The sequence below is a fragment of the Chelmon rostratus genome, chromosome 9 (assembly GCF_017976325.1).
Source record: "Chelmon rostratus isolate fCheRos1 chromosome 9, fCheRos1.pri, whole genome shotgun sequence".
Classification (NCBI taxonomy): Eukaryota; Metazoa; Chordata; class Actinopteri; order Chaetodontiformes; family Chaetodontidae; genus Chelmon; species Chelmon rostratus.
Window position 1 is genome coordinate 18298578 of NC_055666.1, and position 18806 is coordinate 18317383.

The 18806-nt window shown below is 44.8% G+C and overlaps 1 protein-coding gene across 1 annotated transcript in view; it reads right to left on the minus strand.

The window, feature by feature from the left end:
• The window catches only part of drp2 (dystrophin related protein 2), a 75821-nt gene that overhangs the window by 42895 nt on the left and 14120 nt on the right, over positions 1–18806 (minus strand). The window contains exon 3 of the mRNA XM_041944829.1: positions 15115–15271. Coding sequence (XP_041800763.1) covers positions 15115–15271 — 157 coding nt within the window. The remainder of the gene's footprint in view (positions 1–15114; positions 15272–18806) is intronic.

Here is an 18806-nt window from a genome sequence, read left to right on the forward strand (position 1 = left end):
ATTATCTGAAACAAGGTTAGATAGTGTGTTTTGTTGCACAGATTGTAAAGCCCTCAGACAAACTGGTATTTTGGGGCCATATAAATAAACCTGACTTGACTTGGGTTCCATTTATCTGCAATTGCCAGTGATTCACAACACATCCAGGCTGCTAACAAGAACAAATAGTAGAGTTTATGTCCGACTTCCATTATTCACATTCAGCAGTGGCGGTTTCATTGGTCTAGTTGAAGTGATGTATCACCGGTGACCAATGACCACCTGGGTCAAAATACCTGGCACATAAAATGTGGTGATATTTCCTGTCTTTGCAAGTTGACGAGGATCGCCTGAATGCATCATTAAGCAACAGACCAGAGCACAGTAGATTAAGGGATGCTGACATGTGCTGTGTCCTCCAAATTTGGGAAAAAGAACAGTGTAATTCTTGGTTCACATTTGGAGGAGCTTTGTCAGCTTGTCATCAATTATTCATTGTAGTTGTTAAGAGGGGCAAAAGCAGTTGGTCAAGCCAAACAGGGACAATGGTTGAATTGGGAAGGTGTTGAGAAGAGGAAACTTAGTTGGAGGGACCTGTGGAATATGGAGGAAGGCCGTATTAAATTTCTGATAGGGGCGACATACGATGTGTTGCCAACCCCGCAGAACCTAAGTCTCTGGGTACAGGGCGATCAATCGTGCCCACTCTGCTCAGGTACAGCAAGTTTAAAGCACATTTTGTCAGGTTGTAGAATTAGCTTATCACAAGGCCGGTATACATGGCGGCATAATCAGGTGCTGAGAAGCTTAGCCGCAGGCATTGAGGAGAGAAGGAAGCAGGTGAATTCTGGAAGTTCTAGAAAGGAGAGGTTAGATGTGCAGTTTGTTCGAGAGGGGGAGAAAAATAAAGCTGCTAAGTCAGGGAGAAAGCAGGGAGGTGGCTGCCTGGTAGGGGCTGATGATTGGCAAATGCAGGTCGACTTGGGAGGACAGCTAGTTGTGCCCCAGGAAATAGTTTATAGTAATCTGAGGCCAGACATTGTCTTATGGTCCATGAGTAAAAAGACTGTGTATTTTATTGAGTTAACAGTCCCTTGGGAAAATTCAGTGGAGGCAGCTTATGAAAGGAAGAAGACTAAGTATGCAGATTTAAAGACAGAATCTGAGCAGAGGGGATGGAAGACCAGGGTCTGTCCGGTTGAAGTGGGGTGTAGAGGTTTTGTTGCAGGGTCAGCTGTTTCACTGTTGAGGGAGCTGGGAGTGCATGGGCAAAATTTAAGAAAGACAGTGAGGGAGATGTCAGATGAGGCTGCTAGGTCTAGTCAGTGGATATGGATCAGGAGAAATAATAGTAGTTGGGGGGTGAAATAGGGACAGTGGGGGGGCAGGCAGAGGACATGCATGCCTAACCCGGCAAGAGAAGAGGTTAAAGTCTGAACAAGACACCTCTCCTCTGCTCTGCTTTCCCCGCCCCATCTTCTCGCTCTGCCAATAGGAAGAGAACCAGGAAGTTTAGATAAGGTGGGGGTGTGGCCAGCTAGAGTCTCTCTTTGGGACCATGCGGCCTGTTCAGGTGAGTTTGCGTGGTAAGACACAGAGTTGGCTTGTTTTTTGATCTTTTTGGTTGTTTTCCTGTTTTGTCTGCTTCTTGAAGGAAATGTTAGGGTTTGTTTTCCTGCTCTGTTTGCTTTTTGAAGGAAATGGTAGGGTTTGCTGCTTCTTGAAGGAAATGTTAGAAGAGGCTGTTAAATCTAGTCTGTGGTTTAGGCCTCCACCTTCAGCACCTTCTAAATTTTCCACCCCCTACCCGAACAAGGGTCTGTATCCAATCCCTACTTTCATCTTTTGACTCTACCTCTTTATTTTCTATCCCCTACCCGAACCAGGGTTTGTATTCCCACCCCGCTTTTTCTTGGTGCAGTTGGTGAGAGGCAGGGGTAGATGATGGTAGTGTGGCAATCGGCAGTTACATGTGGCATCTAGGCCTGTGGTAGCATTGTAGCAGCTAACAATAGCTAAAGCGGTGAGAGTATGATAGTATCTTAGCAGTTAGTATTGGTAGCTAGCAATTAACATTAACAGTATAGGTGAATCTAGCGCTATTGTCTTCTTCTGTTCCTCTTAGCAGGTAGCGGTTAGCACATAACATTAGCTAAATGGTAGCATCGGAACTGTATTGTCTTCTTCTGTTCTTCCTAGCGGTTAGCAGTAGCATTAGCAATAGTTAAATGGTAGCATCGGTACTGGCCACTACCTGGAGCATCTCTGGGTCAGTTGAACGTGGCGGTGCTGTTTGGATTGTGTAGGAGCAGTGTGAACTGGCACTAGGGGGGGTGACTCTGGGACGCCGGAGTTCACTGCCTAACCTCCTGGAGGTGTAGTGGGACTAAGTAGGCGAAACACTGTTGAAGGGAGGTTTCCACCTGATGACCCCCAGAGACGTGTTAGGAATCACTGCTCTTTGGCAGGTATAGAGGCAGATTAGAGCTCCAAGGTTCTTCACTGAGAATGAATCCTCTTTTTGAGCACAAGTATCTTGTGTTTAAATTAACTCACAACTAGCTTGGCTAGTGACTGTTGTGAATAGAGCAGCTGACAACATGGGAAAGACCATGTGACTGCTTGGAAAGACAGCTGACAGGAGGGAAAAGACCCCACAGGTGCTGGTATGGGCTAGCAACCCATGGCAGCAGTGGCAAGCCTTAACCTTGCTACAACCAGACTTAGCTACAACCAATATAAGGAAAATACCCCAAGAGTCAGCGAGAGCAGGGGTGGAAGATGACTCACAGGTGGATTGCATGGTAACGAACAGGATAACGGATATGACTATGCCTTGGATACATGACTCAGTGAGGGATGGGGGCACGGACCCATCTCTTAGGGCCAGAGGTAGCAGTACTCAGGTGACAGGGAAGGCAACTAAGGAGAGCAAAAGTTGTGCAGCAGAGGATAAGAAGCTTCAAGTTTGCCCATGTGGCTGGCAGAAAATAACATCAATCCGAGGCCTTAGAACTCATCAGGGAAGGAGGAAGTGTTTAGCGGTGGAAGGGCAGAGTGGCCGCATCGACCAGTATTTCTTGAGAAGTCAGTCGAATCAGTCGGATGAAGTCCAGCGACAGGTAGAAAACCACAGTTCGCAGGATATCAGTAACACTATCCCTGGAGAGGAGGAGGTACGGAGAGGGGATGCAGTTGGTGTTGAGGGCAACAGGCCAGCCAAGGAGAGAAGCATGGAGCAGAAAGCTAGAGTTAAGTGGCCGAGGGCTAATGATAGCAAAGAGTGGGAGGCAGTTGATAGAGATTTATCAGTCATATTAAGCAGGCTTAGAGGAGATGTAGTGGAGAAATTGGATAAAATTGGAGATGTGATCTACTCCTATGGTCGAGAGAGATTTGGGGTGCTTGTCAAAAGGAAAGGCGAGAGGGTGCAGGTCGGCAAGTCTAGGCGGCAAAGAGAAATAGAGAAGTTAGTAAAGGAAAGGAGGCAGTTAAGAAAGCAGTGGAGGAAGGCGACAGAAGAAGAAAGGGAGGGAATTAAGGTGTTACAGGAGGAACTGAGAAGCAGGTTAGCAGTACTCAGAAGGGCAGAACACCTTAGGGAGAAGAGAAAGAAGAAGGAACGTGCAAGGTCAGCATTTTTTAGGAACCCCTTTAATTTTGTGAAAGGCTTGTTTAATCAAGAAAAAGGAGGGCAACTTAAGGCAACGAAATCAGAGATTGAACAGTATTTGAAGTCGACGTATTCAGATTCAAAGGAGAATAGGAACATAGGTCTTCCACCTGACATGCCACCATTAGGGGAAGTGGAGCAGGAGATGGATGTGAGCCCACCTCGGTGGAGAGAAGTGGTGGAGGTGGTTAGGCGTGCAAAGGCTTCTTCGGCCCCAGGGCCTAATGGAGTCCCCTACCGTGTCTATAAGAGTGCACCTGGCATCTTAAGGACACTATGGAGATACCTGAGAATAGTTTGGGAGAAACAAAGTATTCCAAGAGCATGGCGCAGGGCAGGAGGTGTCTTCATCCCTAAGGAGAAGGAGTCATCGGACCTTAGCCAGTTTCGGATGATTTCTCTCCTAAATGTTGAGGGAAAGATTTTCTTTAGTATCGTAGCACAGAGGCTGGCTAAATACTTAGAAAGGAATGGTATGATAGATACGACAGTGCAAAAAGCAGGGATACCAGGATTTGCGGGATGCTTAGAGCATACTAGCATGATTTGGCATCAGATTCAGACAGCTAAGAGGGAGAAAAGAGACTTGAATGTTGTATTTTTAGATCTGGCTAATGCGTTTGGGTCAGTGCCACATAACCTTATTTGGAGTTCCTTTGACTACTTTAAAGTGCCGGAGATAGTTGTTAACTTGGTGAAAGCATATTTCCAAGACATCAGACTGTGTGCAAGTATCGCAGAGCTCACAACAGGCTGGCAAAGATTGGAGGTTGGTATTATGGCAGGATGTACAGTGTCCCCGCTAGCTTTCACAATGGCTATGGAGGTAATTATTAGGGCTTCCAAGTGGGTCGTAGGTGGAGAGAGACGGCAGATTGGAATGCGTCTTCCACCAATTAGGGCTTATATGGATGATATGACACTGCTAACTTCAACAGTGCCATGTACAAGGAGGTTGTTAGATAAAGTCAATCAGAATCTCAAGTGGGCTAGTATGAAGATTAAGCCTAGTAAGTCAAGGAGTATTTCAATATACAGAGGGAAAGTAAGTGATAGAAAGTTTGCTATAGATGGTGAGGAAATCCCAACAATTAGGGAGAAATCAGTTAAGAGTCTAGGACGGTGGTATAGTGTGGACCTGAATGATGTTGAACAGGTTGTGCAATTTAGAAAGGATGTTGCAGAAGGGCTGGAGAGAATAGATAAATCAGGGCTCCCAGGAAAACTGAGGTTGTGGTGCTTGCAGTTTGGCTTGTATCCTAGGTTAATGTGGCCAATGTCAATATATGAAGTCCCATTATCTGTAGCAGAGAGAATGGAAAGGCTAGTTAGCTCTTATATTAGAAAATGGTTGGGTGCTCCCAGGTGCTTAAGCAATGTAGCTTTGTATGGGAAAGGAATGCTTCAGCTGCCAGTATCCAGTCTAACAGAGGAGTTTAAATGCACTAAGGTTAGGACAGAACTTTTATTATCTGGGAGTAAGGACATGTTAGTTAGCAATGTGGTTCCGAATCCTTCTGGGGGGAGGAAATGGAACCCAAGGGCAGCAGTGCAGGAGGCAGAGGCAGCTCTTAGGCATGCAGAAATAGTAGGAAATGTTCAATTTGGCCGGGGAGGCTTGGGGCTTGGCCCAGGCAAACCAGTGTGGAATAAAGCAGGTCTAAAGGAGAAAAGAAAGCTTGTAGTGGAACAGGTGCGTAGGCAGGAGGAGTTGTTAAGAGGGGCAAAAGCAGTTGGTCAAGCCAAACAGGGACAATGGTTGAATTGGGAAGGTGTTGAGAAGAGGAAACTTAGTTGGAGGGACCTGTGGAATATGGAGGAAGGCCGTATTAAATTTCTGATAGGGGCGACATACGATGTGTTGCCAACCCCGCAGAACCTAAGTCTCTGGGTACAGGGCGATCAATCGTGCCCACTCTGCTCAGGTACAGCAAGTTTAAAGCACATTTTGTCAGGTTGTAGAATTAGCTTATCACAAGGCCGGTATACATGGCGGCATAATCAGGTGCTGAGAAGCTTAGCCGCAGGCATTGAGGAGAGAAGGAAGCAGGTGAATTCTGGAAGTTCTAGAAAGGAGAGGTTAGATGTGCAGTTTGTTCGAGAGGGGGAGAAAAATAAAGCTGCTAAGTCAGGGAGAAAGCAGGGAGGTGGCTGCCTGGTAGGGGCTGATGATTGGCAAATGCAGGTCGACTTGGGAGGACAGCTAGTTGTGCCCCAGGAAATAGTTTATAGTAATCTGAGGCCAGACATTGTCTTATGGTCCATGAGTAAAAAGACTGTGTATTTTATTGAGTTAACAGTCCCTTGGGAAAATTCAGTGGAGGCAGCTTATGAAAGGAAGAAGACTAAGTATGCAGATTTAAAGACAGAATCTGAGCAGAGGGGATGGAAGACCAGGGTCTGTCCGGTTGAAGTGGGGTGTAGAGGTTTTGTTGCAGGGTCAGCTGTTTCACTGTTGAGGGAGCTGGGAGTGCATGGGCAAAATTTAAGAAAGACAGTGAGGGAGATGTCAGATGAGGCTGCTAGGTCTAGTCAGTGGATATGGATCAGGAGAAATAATAGTAGTTGGGGGGTGAAATAGGGACAGTGGGGGGGCAGGCAGAGGACATGCATGCCTAACCCGGCAAGAGAAGAGGTTAAAGTCTGAACAAGACACCTCTCCTCTGCTCTGCTTTCCCCGCCCCATCTTCTCGCTCTGCCAATAGGAAGAGAACCAGGAAGTTTAGATAAGGTGGGGGTGTGGCCAGCTAGAGTCTCTCTTTGGGACCATGCGGCCTGTTCAGGTGAGTTTGCGTGGTAAGACACAGAGTTGGCTTGTTTTTTGATCTTTTTGGTTGTTTTCCTGTTTTGTCTGCTTCTTGAAGGAAATGTTAGGGTTTGTTTTCCTGCTCTGTTTGCTTTTTGAAGGAAATGGTAGGGTTTGCTGCTTCTTGAAGGAAATGTTAGAAGAGGCTGTTAAATCTAGTCTGTGGTTTAGGCCTCCACCTTCAGCACCTTCTAAATTTTCCACCCCCTACCCGAACAAGGGTCTGTATCCAATCCCTACTTTCATCTTTTGACTCTACCTCTTTATTTTCTATCCCCTACCCGAACCAGGGTTTGTATTCCCACCCCGCTTTTTCTTGGTGCAGTTGGTGAGAGGCAGGGGTAGATGATGGTAGTGTGGCAATCGGCAGTTACATGTGGCATCTAGGCCTGTGGTAGCATTGTAGCAGCTAACAATAGCTAAAGCGGTGAGAGTATGATAGTATCTTAGCAGTTAGTATTGGTAGCTAGCAATTAACATTAACAGTATAGGTGAATCTAGCGCTATTGTCTTCTTCTGTTCCTCTTAGCAGGTAGCGGTTAGCACATAACATTAGCTAAATGGTAGCATCGGAACTGTATTGTCTTCTTCTGTTCTTCCTAGCGGTTAGCAGTAGCATTAGCAATAGTTAAATGGTAGCATCGGTACTGGCCACTACCTGGAGCATCTCTGGGTCAGTTGAACGTGGCGGTGCTGTTTGGATTGTGTAGGAGCAGTGTGAACTGGCACTAGGGGGGGTGACTCTGGGACGCCGGAGTTCACTGCCTAACCTCCTGGAGGTGTAGTGGGACTAAGTAGGCGAAACACTGTTGAAGGGAGGTTTCCACCTGATGACCCCCAGAGACGTGTTAGGAATCACTGCTCTTTGGCAGGTATAGAGGCAGATTAGAGCTCCAAGGTTCTTCACTGAGAATGAATCCTCTTTTTGAGCACAAGTATCTTGTGTTTAAATTAACTGTAGAAATTCAGACTTTGGAGGTTCCTTTATTGAGACACAACACCAGAGAGAAATTGAAACCTGGAAAAAAGCCACTGGCAACAAATGGCAGTTACAGGATAATGGTAAATGCTAAAACATAGTGTTACAATAGCACAGGTTAAAAGGACTGACTCCGTAATGTCTATCACATGTTTGCTAACATTAGCAAAAGCTATTTTTGTCTTTTGGCATTATGTACACTCTGGATTCACATCTTACTGGTCCTTTTTCCTTTTATATCTACATGCTATATATGCTTCACTGTGATTTCTGCATAACAACTTCCCTCAGGACATATAAAGTTATGTCTCATCTAGTCTTGCCTTAAATGTAGCCACCATAATCTACTGATCACACCAGAACAAGTAAGGCTGTAGCAGAAAAACTCTTGAGTGCATTTAATAGAGAACATAAGGATGAGTTACATAGCTTATGAATTTGACTTTTAATCTGTAAGAGAAGTAATATTTAATTTCTTTATTCAAAAGTTAGATCGAATCGCTTTAAGATGACACTAAGGAGGAACTCACACACATAAGAAACACAACAGAGGGAATACATGACTTACACTGAAGACACACACATGCTGGCAGTGATCTACTGGCAGGACCACATGAAATTACATGGATGTCTGCTTTGTGCTAAGAGCCTGCAGGGCACAACAGAAGACCAAATCTACTGGGAGTACTGGTCGGTCGGCCCGCTCGCAGAGGACCCAATTAACTGGAAAGCCCAGCTCCACTTGTCCACATTCAGCAACACACTTTATGCAAATTGCAGAAGACGAGCTCTTCGTGCAAGAAGACGCACAAACACTCATGTGTGGACGCCTGTACTCCACCACTGAGAAGATACACAGAGCCTCCCCAAGGCCTTCAAGAAAGCCAGTGTGTCATCCTTCTACACTCTTCTATGCTAATCTTTGTTCTGTACAAAACATGCAGGTGTGTGAATTAAAGCCAGGGATATCCCCTCTCTTCAAAGTAATTTATTTAGGTGAAGCCAGCGCACTCAATCCTTTTACGGTATGAAGAGATTACAATTTCAGCTGAAAATCTACATTACTAGCTGGAATTAGCAGCGTTGTAGCGGTGACAGTGTTTCAGTTTCTATTTAAGAAAAACCTCAGCAGAGCCCAGCAGGCCTGATAACACCTGGCGAGCATAGTTTAACAGAAAGCCCCCAATGAAATGCCAGCAAACACGAGCCGGCGCCGAGCAAACATGCAAAAGTGTGTAACGGTGGGGAGCTGTGGCATGAGATAAGATTCCCAGCGCAACAGTCATGGAGAAAACCTGCTGTCTGTCTTTGCTGCTCGTCCCCTCTCACATTCATTCTCTAATCACAAACAAATTCCCTCCTCGCACTCACGTCCTCGCTGCTCCTCCTCGCTTGCTTCCTTCCCTTCTCCTGTACCCTCTTTTCATCCTCTCTATTCTCTCCATCCTCTCTTTAGCTGCTTTGCTGCCCAAAGAGGAGCTGAGCCATGGATTCCCTGAGCCAGCTGTCATGTTAAAACTTTAATTCCAGCTAAATTTCACACTCAGAGGCTTCGTCTTTGGTTGAAGGAACATTAAGAGCGAAGCCTTCAGATCAGATTAAGATACATTATGCATGGGGTAGAAAAAGTCAGAAGGAGGAAATGACTTCATTGACTTCATAAACATGTTGATGGCATTCCTTTTGCTCCTCCCTCTGGATGGCCCCTCTCAACGTGCTTCTGACAACATGGACGAGGATAGATTTTCATTTCATTTTCCCTCTCGCGTGAAGCTGAGAGGATTCTGCAGCTGCCACACACACACACACACACACACACACACACACACACACACACACACACACACACACACACACACACACACACACACACACACACACAAAATCCCTCCCGTTGCCAAAATGCTCACTTATCCCAACACAGAAACACACACAAGACCCTCACCAGCGTATCTTCCCACCCAAACTCTCCTGCATCGCCACCCCAAATACACACACAGTAACCGTGCTCCCAAACCAACACACATGCAGACGCACACACACGAACGTGGCACGGAGGGAACTCATCCCGCACACAAAACGACATCAGAATAAATCCACTTAAGATCAATAATTCACATTTCTTAAAACGCTTTAATTCTCTATAGAAAACTGGGATGCAATTTCCCTCTCTGCTTTGTCGGAAAAGTTTTAGAGCGACCAGACGCTCGGGAAGCCGAGGCATCTCAGATAATGAAGGCATGCTGTGCTGAAAATGGAACACTTGAGAGAGGAGAGGAGAGGAGAGGAGAGGAGAGGAGAGGAGAGGAGAGGAGGAGAACAGGAGATGAGAGGAGAGGAGAGAAGGAGAACAGGAGAGGAGAGGAGAACAAGAGTAACAGGAGAGGGGAGGATCAAGAGATGAGAGGAGAAGAGAGGAGAGGAGAGGAGAGGAGAGGAGAGGAGGGGAACAGGAGAGGAGGGGAACAGGAGGGGAGTGCAGAGAAGAGGAGAGTAACAGAAGAGGAGAGGACAGGAGAGAAGAGGAAGAGGAAGAGGAGAAGAGAGGACAAGAGACAAGAGGAAGAGGAGAGGAGAGATGAGGAGAGGAAAGGAAAGGAGAGGAAGACAAAAAGGGGATGACAGGAAAAGGAGAGGAGAGGAGAGGAAAGGAAGACAAAAAGGGGATGACAGAAGGAGAGGAGAGGAGAGGAGAGTAACAGGAGAGGAAGGGGAAAAGGAGCTGAGAGAAAGGAGATTGAGAGGACAAGGAGAGAAACAGAAGATGGAGCGGAGGGGAGAGCAAGAGGAGGAGGAGAGGGGATGGAGGAGAGGGGTGGAGCAAAGAGAGGAGAAGAGAAGAAGAGGAAGAGGGCAGGGGAAGAGAGAAGAGAAGAGCAAGAAGAGAGGAGAAGAAGAGGAGAGCAGAGGAGGAGAGGAGAGGTGCGCCATCAAGCACGTAAAGCAGTCAGGATGTGGGACAAAAGAGCGATGAGGAGGGACAAGGAGAAAGGAGAAATTAGGAGGAAGGGCGATAGAGGCGACAGTAGGATAATGTTAAGTGTTGTTCTTTTCGTTGTCCTGTTAATTAGATGACTGATTCCTCGGTGCAGCGGTCGAGGTGGGAGTTGGAGTCGGGTTAAACGGGAGCCGCAAACCTCTCACTGTCAATACGAGTCTCCTTTCAGAGACACTGCACAAACTGACAGCACAGAAAATTGGAAAGAGGGCGGAAAGGGAAACTCTGCTGTACTTACAGAACCAATTACGAGTGTGTGTGAAAGTAGGCTACTGTATGTGTGTGTGTGCGCACGTGCGTGCATGTCTACACCAGTCCCAGTTCCTGACATACATCACCCACAACTAAGGTGATATACCAGGAAATGAAAGAACATCCCTAGCCGAGCGTCTCTCCAAATACTTCCTGTCACACAGGAGCAAGAATCCAAAGAGCATCAATTTTAACAGTTCTACCCTTCACACACACCTTCGAGTACTTGAATCTTCATCGTTTTCTTGATTTAGATGTTGCGGTGCCTCAAGACTGTTTTATTCCCAAAATAATAATTAAAAGCATTATTTCTGTAATGATTTAGCTACTGCATCAAATTCTGCTTGTTGTCTGGAGCTATTTTTGAACAGACCAACAATCTGTATGACTAACACACACACACAAACACACACACACACACACACTGCCTGCCTGCTGGGCAATTCCTGTCTGTAGCAACTTTATGAGAAACTCCCACAACACAGTGCACACAGGGCTATATAACATGTCAATTAAAAAGATTTCAGCGGAGAGACTTTCCTCCCTTAAAGACATCTTGGGATTTTTGTCATGGTCCCACCAGTGGGTGTCTTAACACAGGAAAGCCATCTATTTTCTTTTGATCTGCCCAATAAAACAAAAGCTACTGACATAATACGGAAACTTCAATTACGCTGTCAACGTGTTAAATGAAGGAAGCCTGATAAAAAAAAGTTGAGTGTATATAGTGTATTTATGTATCAAAGGCTAGTAACCAGGGGCTTTCTGGTCAGTGTGTGACTTCTTCTATGTTTCCACATAAATGTACAGTTCACTGCTGCATAATCCAACACTCCCACGACATACACCAACGAAGCTGGTTTTGTATCCGGTCTCAATTGTAGAATCATACTACGCCGAGGGCGAGTCACACCTTTGCCATAGTAGGATCAAACCTATAGTTGCAGGTAGCCTCAGGTAATTGCACTTTTCAGGCTTCTGATTGGCCAATATTGTTTTAAGGTTATGATTATATTGCCAGCTGTTAAAAACATTAGAACAAATACCCATGTACGTGTGGACTAGGCATAAAACTGTGCTTAAAACTTACACATGCAGTTTGGTTTCCTGTCACAAGAATCCCATTCTAACCCCAACCAAACCTAAGCTAAAAAAAAGCCAAAAATAATGGAATACACTTGTGTGGGCGAGCAGCACCTTTAGAGAGAGAAGGAGCATCCCCATGAGACAGAAGCACCTCATTCCACTGTGTCTTTAGTGCGTGATGAAGATGGGTAAGAGACTGGAGGAGATAATGAGATATGAGGCACAGTATAGGGCTTAAAGATGCTGCACATATGCACATGTGTTTTCAGGTGTCTTTTGCTATTACTGATAAATCGACTCAGGTTAGATGAGTCAGGCCTGCACAAAATTGATCTTCACACAATGGACACCAGTTAGAGTCTGTCCAGCTTGCTCCTGACTAGCTGCAGCATTACACTGACATGGCCAACACTGGCTAAATTAAATTAATAAGAAGAAAACAATCATGCTCCCGACATCAATAATCATCATCTTAATTTCCCTCCTGGGTATCATTGAAATTTTATATTATTTTATGGTGTTCTGGGACGGATGAAAAACATGTCCGCACATGTTTTTCACTGCTCCTAACTGCAGCAGCTGCTCTTGGCCGGGTGACATGAAATATATCCCGAGCCAGCTGTTAAAGCAGGGCTCATCAGCTACATTTGTCCAAAGGCCAGAGTATTTTCAAGCAGACACTGTGGGGTCCGAACTTTGAAATAAAAAACAGAATTTAATTAGGCCTAATTAGCCTCTTATTGTTTAATATTTTTACTTTCTTACTATGTTCATTATTAATGTTATTTTTATGAGCCTATATAAGTGGGATACAAAAAAGGTCAAAATCCATAATGATAACGAGATACCGCACCAAGGGGGCAGTCAGTGCTCTGCATAAAACCCACAGTCCAGCTACGAATGAACGAGTCCATGTCTCAACGGAAAACTCTTGTGCTGCTGACGGCTCCAGGGAACGGCCGGCCTGAGAGCTGAGCGGTTTGATGGTGGATCCATGGAGTGGAGAGGACGGAGCTGGAGAATAATCCTATTCTCAATGGGTGAACTTTGAATTATGGACTTTTTGGTCCTTGCCAGGGGCTGGCCAGCTAATTGACAGTATCGCTCAGGTTGGACTGGGCCTCTTCCACTGGTTAATGTTAGACATACTCATTTTCTGAATTCATTGCTATTCTACCGACCAGATGGGAAGCTGTGGCAGTCCAGATGTGGCCCATGTGCCAATGTGTGTCAGTCTATACACTGCAACAGAGACCTGAGAGGGTGTCTAGGAAGACAAAATAAACTAAATACATGTGTGGGTAAGAATATAGGGATTGAAGAAGAAGCCTGACACATGCTGGAAATGTGATTTGATCTGAGTTTCAGCTGAACTCTTGTCTAAGTCAAATTCTAATCCTCAGGTTTTAGAGGGTGTATTGCTCCTTGCCCTCAATATGAGCATGAAAACATTTATTGGAAAGATAAACAAGCGCCGATTTGTGCCATGATCAATGAGGTCTCAGCCTCTGAGCTTGTGAGCTCTGTGCCCTTCTAGCCTCACAAGCCCTTGAAGGGATTTACCGGCCAGTTCAAATCACTGAGCTGTGGAGAGAGGAGGAGGAGGAGGAGGATGAGGTGGCTCAGGCCGCTGTCAGCAACTCTAGCCGATATTCCCTAAAACCTTAAACTTTAATACTGCAAAAAAACCCAAAATGTTAAAATGGTTATCAATCCTGTCACTTTACCAGTGGGAAATTTCACTGTTTACTGATCACCATCAGAAACTGACAAAGAGATGAAAACTGAGGTGGAACAGCTAATCCTCATGTGGCTCAGTGTTAATCAAGGTGTTTATTTACCAAAGAGTCACTGATTTTTTTTTTCTTTTTTAATCACGGTTGCACTGTGCAGTCTGCCTGTGTGCTGTGAAGTGCTGCCCTTTGTCCTGCTACAACTAATCCCCCAGGCCACAGCTGCGAATAAGAACGGAGTCAACATGCCTGGTTAAATAAATCTCAGGACGGTCAAATGCTGAAAACACAAAACCTCAGTCGAATGTCTTGTCAAATTAAAACTGTCTACTGGCTTGTTCTAGAGCTGCAGCAATTCGTCAATTAATCGGTTAGTTGACCGTCAGAGCTACTTTTACGACCGATTTATCATTTTAAGTCAAATTTCAAGCAGACGTGCCAAACATTTGATTCACAAATGCGAGAATTTGCTGCTTTTTCTTTCCTTAAAGTAGTGATGAAGTGGTGAGTTGGAGCAGATTCATCTTTCGTCATGTGACTTATTTCCAAGTGAAACGATATAGCGAAGAGAGGATTTAAATCAAATCCCTCAGACTTGATTGGATCACTCACAAGTGGGTGCTTAATTAGATGAATTTGTGCATAGACCCGAGTTCAAGATGAGCCATCAGAGCTACATTCATGTTGTACAGAAAGTGATAAAGGAAGGATTTAAACATGAAACATTTAACACAACAAGACAAAACTGAACAACTCACGCAGGATCACAGGATTAGAACTTAATTCTACAGCGTCTTTAAAATCATGTAAGCATTCAGCCACTCATATCCAGAAAAGATGCACCGTTAGTTCTGGTTCTTGGCACTCCCAACACAAACTGCAGTGCACACCCCCCCCCCCCACCTCCATCAATGGTATCAATGACAGCTGAACTTGGAGAAAGTTTCAGCTACTCAGTATTGACTCAGGCTGGACAGTAAACTCAGCATTGATCGATATCTGTGATATCTACACAGGCTGCCAGCACAGACTCTGACATCTGCAAACTCCAAACGCTCAACTCTGTTCCTCGCCTTGTCTGAAAAAGCGTACAACCTATTACACCCGACTGCTCCAAGCGGTTCTTTGCTATGTTAACTGTCTCCAACAACAAATTCACCCACTGATATCACACACAACAAACACTGCCTCCAAAATCATTGGTCTCTCGACCCCCAGCCCCTCACATCTCAATGGCAGAGACATCACATGCATTGCACAGATGATTGTGCATGACCCTGGGCTCACCCTCAATCCATTTTTCAAACTGCTCCCACATGGCCACAGATATAAGACTTTAGAGTGGGAAAGGGCGATGTACTGTAGCAGGAATCTTGCCCCTCCTGCCACACGCAGCACTAAACACACTATCTCTGTGAATAAGCCTGTTTTATGCCTGTATGTATCTATAGACTCAACTATAGACTCAATTTATGTGAGTGCATGTTCTTTTTGTATGGATGTGTCTTGAGAGAGTAGACATACTGTGGAAATTGATTTCCCCTTGGACAGAGTAAAGACTCTATCCTATCAATATTTGCACTGGAGAGGTATTATGGTCCACATTACCTGATGGAACTCCCTCTGGTGCTGGACGGCCCCCACGTCGCCTCCTATGGGCAGCTGCTCCGACAGCTCCTCGTCCTTGGCTGTCAGCCATTCTATGATCTCCTGCAGAGAGAGCTGCAGCTTCCCGCTGTTGTCTGAGAACGCCTCTAGTCGCACCCTGCCAACACACACACACACACACACACACACACACACACACACACACTTAATTGAGCAAACAGTAACAGTCACCAACACACCAACCAAATGCTGCACATTTGTGGTCACTGATTCCCATTATCCAGAATGTCAACACAGTATTAGCTTTGCCACATTCACAACTTCTTAAAACCTCATTAAAAGATGTCAAATATATAAGGTTTAAACCTTCATTTGCAATCCAATCATGATGGATGGGTTGTCCTGTAACCTGTGGACCTGTTGTCCACCGATTTTCTTGGTCAGATTTTAGAGTGGAAAGTGGAACGAAACAGGCCTTTTTAAATCAAATTTGTCTATTCTAGACGTCTCCACATCAAACTGTCAGAATAAACATTTCGCAGGACCTGGTTGTGAAAAGGTCAGTGCTTTGCTGTTGAGCGAGTTATGTAGAGAACAAATATGCTTGCAATCTGTCACGCCCTGCTGATCATGTCACTCTGGACAATGCTGTATCTGGATCAGGGACGCTGGAAATCAGTCAGAGCTCGGGTTGCTGGGAGAAAGTCAGTCTACATGAAAATGCTGCATGACATTCAAGCTGCTTGCATTAATTGGAAGCACTGGGACTGTTTATAAATAACAGTTGTTAACAATTTTTTTCCTCTAATATTAAAATGTTTTACACTAAGACAGACACCAACATACGGTACGTCAAAGCAGCCACAGCAACCACGGAGGCAAGAACACTGTTGGATGAGAACTGCAAGGGGAGGAAGAAGAATGAGGCGGTGTATGGACGTGGGCGAGATATCTAACCCATAGCCAGGTTATTATCTTTCATAATGATGCAGGACAGTGAGAATACAACCAGTTTTTGTTTTGCACCTCCACTTATGTACACATGCACATTCTCTTTTAAACATTATCAATTAGTACTCTGCCAAACCTCAACATTTTACAGCAACCTCTAGTTACCAGACATATTTTCTAATTAAAAGCTATAACCAGATCACACATCCTGGACTACTGAACACTTGCCCATAAAGCCTTATTTTTAAGCAGCAGTAATTGCAGTTACCTTATGTGCGCTAGCAGGAGCTGGCTGGATTGACCTCTGTGGCTCTGTCTAACTGCGTGATCAGAGGCTTGAAATGACACATGATACTCCCTTAAACATCTCGGCGTGTTTTAAGCTCTGATCGATCTACGGCATCACTTTTCAGGAAGTATAATAGAATGATTTTACGGGGGTGCTGCAGCTCCTGAGCACTCTTCCCGTGTCCATTATCTGAATACTGCATTTTTAGCATCATTGTTAATGAGGCTGAGCCAGATACTCAGGATCTAAAGAACCCTGAGGTGTCCTTTTCTTAGCCTTTCACAACCAAAAAGATTTTTTTTTTAAATGAAAACAGTAGAATGAACCGTGTATTTATCTACTCTAACCTCAGCTGCAAACTGGCTCAGCTGCAAACTCAGTAACCTAACTCAGCGTTACTTCCAAGGTGTTAGCATGTTATTAGCCTACTGCATTATTTTGTGGGGTTACAAGTTACAGATACCTTCATTTTGTGAAAGCCGCTTCTACTATATCAGGGTTTAGCTGATATGCTCTGTCCTGCTCTCAGTTAGATTTGGGGAAGCTTATACCTACAACAACTCCAGCAAACACAGATTTTACACACCGTCAAAGCCATTTCTCATTGAAACTAAAACACGCTGTTTAAAAATACAACTAATAAAACATAAATGTAACCTCTGCGTTGCATGTTTTATGTATGTAAATGGAGCAGCTAAACAGAACAATGCTGTGTCATTATTTCCACGTCTTCCACATGGATATTCCAGTGAGGCTGGTTCGTGTAGCTTTAGCCTCAGTCTTTTATCATGATATTATGAAGCCATAATATAGCATATTTAAGACATCTGTTGCAGGGCTCTCATTTTAAAACTAGTCAGCCAGAGAAGGCTTTACAAACAACTCATAGAGCTAATGTTATCTTAATTAGCCAGCAACAGCTGATACAGTCTGCTAGCAACAGTTGTCTTTTCAGATGGCAAAATCAACAGTGACAGACTGAAAATGAGAAGTTGCTTTTCTTCTACCTCTGTCTGAAATCAGGGACCCATTGTTTCAAAAAATGATGAGTGATAAATGCCATTGTGCTCACTGTAAGCTGTAATCGCTGTACAGGAGCAGGAAGTTGGACAGGTGTAGTAACAGTAACTAGCAAACTAGCTACTAGGTTGTTAAGTGTAAACTGGGTGACATTTATGCCAAACCGTGCATTTCCACCTTCCAAAAACACAGTTTCTTAATACAGGACTATATATGCATGCAACAGTGTTAAATCACAATGCAAAAGTCAAAGCGAAGCAAGCAGATACTTTGTATGTTGTGGCACACGCGAGACAGATTGAGAGACGCGGGTTGGTGTTGTAGCAGGTTTGTTGGAGTAAATCAGGAACAAATAACAGAGAATTTATTTGCTTGCCACCTGCCAGCAGCAGGAGAGATGTCTGAAAGAACCACTGCTCTTATATCAGTGGCACAGCTGGCACTAAAGGGGTGGTGACTGGGGGGTGGGGGCAATGTGAAAGCATTTCAATTACACACCAGAAGCCAGCACTCAAATATCATTATTCCTGCACATCACAATTTGCCGGCACTGTCACATCAGACGTGATGAGTTGGAGTGAGAGCAAGAGTCAGAAACAGACAGAAACAGACTAACTGTCGCTGCTCGAAACTGTAAGGCAAGGGAGACGCTGCAAAAATATAATTGGACTGATATTCATATGAAAGTTTAACTTAAGTCAGAGGAGCACTTTCTAGGTGTGCATTTAGTCAAGCATAATAAATCGCAACGATGCAGTTCTGCAAACATCGGGTTAACGTATGTGCTGCTAAATAAGGAGACCTCAAAACTGCTCAGCCATTATCTCTCAACCTGCACCATTAGTGTGCCACCATCAGCTATGTCGTGTTAGTGGCTGAAAAAAAACTGTAAGGCCATTTCCTGCCAAAGTGAATTTGGGACAGATGAGCTCTGACACATGAGGGATTAGGTATCACTTCAGGGGTGCCGGCTGCTGGAAGGCATGTGGGAAAAGCTTTGAGACATTAAGGGAAAAAAGACGGAAAGGTGAAATCAAGCTTGTAAGTGCACATTTCAGAATTGATAGGCCTCTTTGTTCAACCCTGTGTCAGGAAACTTGTGTGAAGCAGACCGTGCTGTCCCCTAGCCTCTTGTTGCCCCTCCAGCTCAGCTTGTTGTGGTAATTGAATCAGAGAGGAACTGTTTTTCCGTGGCCCCTACAGAACAGGCTCTTAGTCTATAACAGGCGTGAACACACACATATAAATACAATTTGCGCGTATACACACACACACACACAGTCAGAATGGAGAGAGGTTCCTCTCTCAAATAGAAATAAATCCTGGCCTCCAATAGGTCTAAGTAAGGTCATCCATCAAAGGATGACCCTGGCGCTTTCGCAGAGAAGTTTCAAACACGATTCCAACTACACAGGAGATCCTCGATTCTAAC